Source organism: Micropterus salmoides, unplaced genomic scaffold, assembly GCF_014851395.1.
Source record: "Micropterus salmoides isolate LMB-PRFRI ecotype aquatic unplaced genomic scaffold, ASM1485139v1 Ms_hic_scaffold_1, whole genome shotgun sequence".
Taxonomy (NCBI): Eukaryota; Metazoa; Chordata; class Actinopteri; order Centrarchiformes; family Centrarchidae; genus Micropterus; species Micropterus salmoides.
Window position 1 is genome coordinate 21,570,701 of NW_024040040.1, and position 5,164 is coordinate 21,575,864.

General features: G+C 40.5%; 1 protein-coding gene across 1 annotated transcript in view; it reads right to left on the reverse strand.

The window, feature by feature from the left end:
• Nucleotides 1-1,949: 1,949 nt before the first annotated feature.
• mpp4b (membrane protein, palmitoylated 4b (MAGUK p55 subfamily member 4)) overlaps nt 1,950-5,164 on the reverse strand; it is a 33,700-nt gene continuing 30,485 nt past the window's right edge. Inside the window, exon 19 of the mRNA XM_038722462.1 lies at nt 1,950-2,876. Within this exon, the coding sequence (XP_038578390.1) occupies nt 2,685-2,876 (192 nt within the window). The 3' untranslated portion in view covers nt 1,950-2,684. The remainder of the gene's footprint in view (nt 2,877-5,164) is intronic.

The window sequence follows — 5,164 nt, forward strand, 5'->3', positions numbered from 1 at the left end:
TTGCTAAACGTTTCCCTGCACTGATTAAATGTTGATGAAATGTAGGCTAACACTAGTCTATAGCTAGCTAGCTTATTTCACTGTGGACATTAAGCCAACAGGTTAACACCACTCACAGACACTTTCTTGGTGAAAAACTGTGTTATACATTAACATCCTTTCCTTTGTCTTTCCTCTCTCTCTTTTCTCTCATTCCTTTTTTGAAGACCAGATTTTGGTTTACTAGGCAACATTGTGATCACTGTATTTCTGGTGCATCTGACTGCAACCAGAGCCCGACTGCAACTAAACCGTCACTGGGTGCTTCCCAAGTCTCTTATTTGTCGTTTCCTTGCGCCTCGATCCTCGCTTGAACCGGAAGTTTTTCCGCTCCGCCATCTTGCAGGCCGTTCCCAAAGCTCTTTTTTGCGCTCTGAGGAGCGAGGATCGAGGAGCGATCTCTGAGGAGCTATGAGCGAGGATACACCAGTGCATCCTTCGCAGAAGTCTTTTACTGACCAACGCGCCCCCATACTGTGTAGCCGTTATATTGATTGGACGCTGCAGCTGATTGGACTGATACATCAGGACAGATAACATTGAACTCAAGTGCATTACTGGAAAGTGTTAGGCTATATTTGATTTTTTTTATGATTCACTGTCTACTTAAAATCTGAGTTCATTGTAGGTCGGAACAACAAAATCCCCACACGCAACTTTATTTATTTATTAGAAAGAGTTTTCTTTCTTTTATTTCTCCCATCAACTTTTATTATGGAGACAATTAAAGTCAAAGGGAGTCGGGAGTCTGTCAGCAAGAAACACGTTTTACATCATTCATCGTCATTTCTATTCAGTCACGTGAGGCTGTTCATTCCTGTGTTTAGTCCAAATAGACGACGATAAAACATAGTACACTGAGGAGTAGGACAAGTCACTAAACTGCGGATTGATATAATGGAACGCAGCGATCGATCGATGACAAGTGATGTGACTTGCAAATAAAATGTATCCAGTAGTGTTAAAGGATATCACAAGAAGAAATAAACGGAAAGCCTGAAACTGAGCGTCAACTTTGATAGCCTACAAGTTAGGCCTACATCATTTCAATTTCCCGACACCATGATCATATTCTGGGTTATTCAATAACAAATTTACAATCAGAATATAAATGCAGATAATATCAGCATTGTGCCAGTAGAAATGATCCTGTTCCTCTGAGCAGGACATACACTAATGTGTAATGTGTAGGACATACACTAATGTCCTGCTCATGTCATACACTAGGCCTACTGTATGTCCTGCTTGTGTTTGTTAACCAGGTAACAGAGAATCATGCTGCTCTGCACTGATAACTGTGAGACTTTATTAGTACCAACACAGTGCACATGTATGTAGACACAAACTCCATCAAAAGTCTCTCAAGCTGTTAGAGCCTACTGACAGCTGATCAGGTGCCGCCGTCATCAGAAACAGACGTCGCTTTATGTGACGCTTCGGAGGAAAGGACGTCTCATGTCTCTAAAAACACGAGACATTCCTTCTCTCCTGGCTTGGTTTCTCTCCGTGCATCCCAGGTGGGCGGGACTAAGACGTAAGGAAAACATGCAAGTGAGGGAAACGATGGTGAAAATGATGATGGTGGTTTATATAATTTGATATTAGTTTTTACCTATTTTTTGGCAAGTCCCCCTGTCCTAACTCCCCCCCCCCCCCCCTATACTGCATCCCTGCAGCTTAGCATCCAAAGTTAGGAGAGTTTATTTAAGATTTTACAAAGTTAGGATGCTTCTGTAATACACTTTTCTTATCTAAAGTTAGGAAAGGAACATTGACTTAGGAACTGTTAATCTCTAATGGCCTTTTTCCTAAATCAGTTCCTAACCCTTATTACCATGGTTACCAAGCAGTTAGGATAGGATCTGCCTGTTAGGAAGTTTCTGTAATACAGCCCCAGATTACTAAATGAATGAATACTATCAGAAGTGGTTTATTAATGTCACAAACGTGTACAAACATAAACATGTCATCACCTTGTTTGCACTTTCACATACTAGGAGACAAAGTACAATTTTTGTGAGCTTGCCAACCACAATTTTTTGTTAACATTTTGTATATCTTGAATAATTTCCAGCTATAACAAACTACAAAGAAATGACACAAATTCAGAAGGAAAAACAACACATAACAAGAAACAGGAAACCACCTTCTAGCATGTAAACATCAATTGAAAAAATGTCACATTATTTACTGCAGGTCTGTGTAGTAGGGTGGCGAAATGGGCACGAACTGGACTTGTTTTTGTCTTGTTCTTTTGTTCTCGCAAACAAGTGGTCATTTTGCTAAATTAAAGCTGCATGCAGAGCAGGAAACTGAGAAAACGGAGTTTGATGCTCTGCTTACTTCAGAAAATCTGGTGTCTGTTGCTCTAAAAAGCTTAGAAGGTGCACTTGAGTTGTTTCAAACTGTTTAGCTTTTGTACAAAGAAATATATTGTTAACTAGTAGTTACTTCTAATTGGCTCTAAATTTAAACTTCTAACATTAAACTCTGACACAGTTTCATGGGGATTTTTGGAAATTACAAGCACAGAAGTAACAACAACATTGAAATAAAAAATAAATATGTAGACTTCTTTATTTTTACAGTGAGGAATCTGTAAAATGAGATTTACAAAAATGTCTTGTCTCCTCTTCTGTCCCCCCTTACGACTCGTTGTTGGGTCGAATCCAGCTGGCAGGGACCCACTGCGGCTCGTCTTGCGCCTTCCTCACTGCCGCCAGCAGCTGGACGCAGGAGGACTGCAGCTCGTCATTGACGATTACGTGGTCAAAGAACTGCCAGTAGTGGGTCTCAATCTTCCGGGCGGCTTCTTCCATTTCCTGGTAGTCTTCATCCTGTTGCAGGAAACAAAAGTCAGAACTGATTCCAGGTTCAATTACACTCAAAGGTCTTTACCTTGGTGTTGTGGGAAAAAAATTGATCAAAACCAAATAAATAAATACCATTATTAGGGCCCGAGCACGACCGTGTGAGGTCCCTATTGAATTTGCTAAGATTATTAGGGCCCGAGCACGACCGTGCGAGGTCCCTATTGAATTTGCTAAGATTATATATATTTGGGCCCGAGCACGACCGTGCGAGGTCCCTATTGAATTGCTAAGATATATTATTTAGGGCCCGAGCACGACTGTGCGAGGTCCCTATTGAATTTGCTAGATATATATATATATATATATATATTATGATATATATATATATTTTTTTTTTTTTTTTTTTTTTTTTTTCTGCAAAGTAGGCTCAAATGACATGGCCTAAACATACTCGAAAACTCACCAAAATTTGCAAACATGTCAGAACCGTGAAAAATTTCGTATTCTACAAGTTTCGCACATGGGCGTGGCAAAATGACTCGCTAGCGCCACCTAGAAAATTGGAAAAGATTAGCCCCTCGTTCACGTTCAACCTACATGTACGAAATTTTCTGGGGACATGTATCGTATCAAGACGCACAAAAAAGCCTCAAGAACCCATAGCCTAAAGTCAACAGGAAGTCGGCCATTTTGAATTTTACGGCCATTTTGGATGATTTACACATTCGTACTTTAACGAACTCCTCCTAGGGATTTAGTCGACGTCAAATTTCTGCTGTGCCTTCTAAAGGCATTGAAGATGAAAAGTTGTGCTATTTGCAAGTTTTCGTCAATGGGCGTGTCGTGGCGTGGCGTCAAAGATCAACTCTTCGCCATGACACGGAAGTTGTGTAACTTCAGTGTACATGCTCACATCTGCACCAAACTGTACATGTAGGATGAGAGTCCCGCCTGAACACATGTACATGCGACATTCACCACAGTCATAGCGCCACCTGCTGGCAACAGAAGTGACCTTTAACGAAGCAGCCCCCGCCGCACGTTTCACCTACGTGCACGAATTTTCTGTGGTACGTGTATCTTGTCCAGACGCACAAAAAAGCTCTTGGAGCGATGCCCTAAAACCAACAGGAAGTCGGCCATTTTGAATTTACGTCAAATTTTGGATGATTTACACACTTCGTACTTTAACGAACTCCTCCTAGGGATTTAGTCCGACCGACTTCAAATTGTGCTGTGCCTTCTAAAGGCATTGAAGATGAAAAGTTGTGCTATTTGCGAGTTTTCGTCAATGGGTGTGTCCGTGGCGTGGCGTCAGAGATCAAGTCTTCGCCATGACACAGGAAGTTGTTGTAACTTCAGTGTACATGCTCACATCTGAACCAAACTTTACGTGCTTGATAACTCTCCCACCCCGTTATGGAGGACCGATCCTGACACAGCCAGAAATAAATACAGAAATAAATAAATGCTCAATAAATAAATAAGCACAATTAAATACACAAAAAAATAAAGTAAATAAAAAATGTAGGTAGTAATTAAATTATACAAGGAGACATAAATGTTTATATTTTAATTAGTGCCTTTACTATTCACCTTGTTATAATTACCTTATTGTTTATTCAACTTTATTTATACTAATTTTTTTAATGTATTTATTTATGTGTGTTTTAATATTTTGTCTGTTTTTATCTTCCTTTGTATTTATTACCTTATTTATTTTCACCCATGGTATTTATTTCTGCCTGTCTTTTTTAAATTTTGTATGCATTTCTGCCTCATTATGCAAATGAGGAGGGGCTGTGTCTCAAGGGGTCATCTTCTCTGCTATTGGTGGACCAGTCAGACAGGAGAGCTCCTCTCTGCCTGCAGACATCAACGATCTTGCCCCTCACACAGTCAGATGGCTTCCTTCAGTGCTGAGGTGTTTAACAACTCTGAAGACATACTACCAGCAATGTCTCCTTCTCTTTTCACGTAGACGCTCCGACAGACAGTGCTTTCAGTTTGCTGCATGCATGGACAAGAACTGCGGTATAGGGGAGAAGCACACGGTCAGCTGGCTGCAGCTAAATCTGGAGTGCACTCGTATTCAATTCTGTATGGTAAATTCAGTTTTAACGGAGCAGAGCGAGCTGACAGCAGAGTTAGAGATTTTCTGTCCGTTTCTCTCTTTACAAAGACGCATGTCAGAGCTAGGGCAATGAAGTCTCAGTAGTACCGATGCGAGCACCACATACAACACAATTTATCAAATTACACAAACGGATATACAGTATGAAAATAAGACCGATTGGATTATACTCACAGGA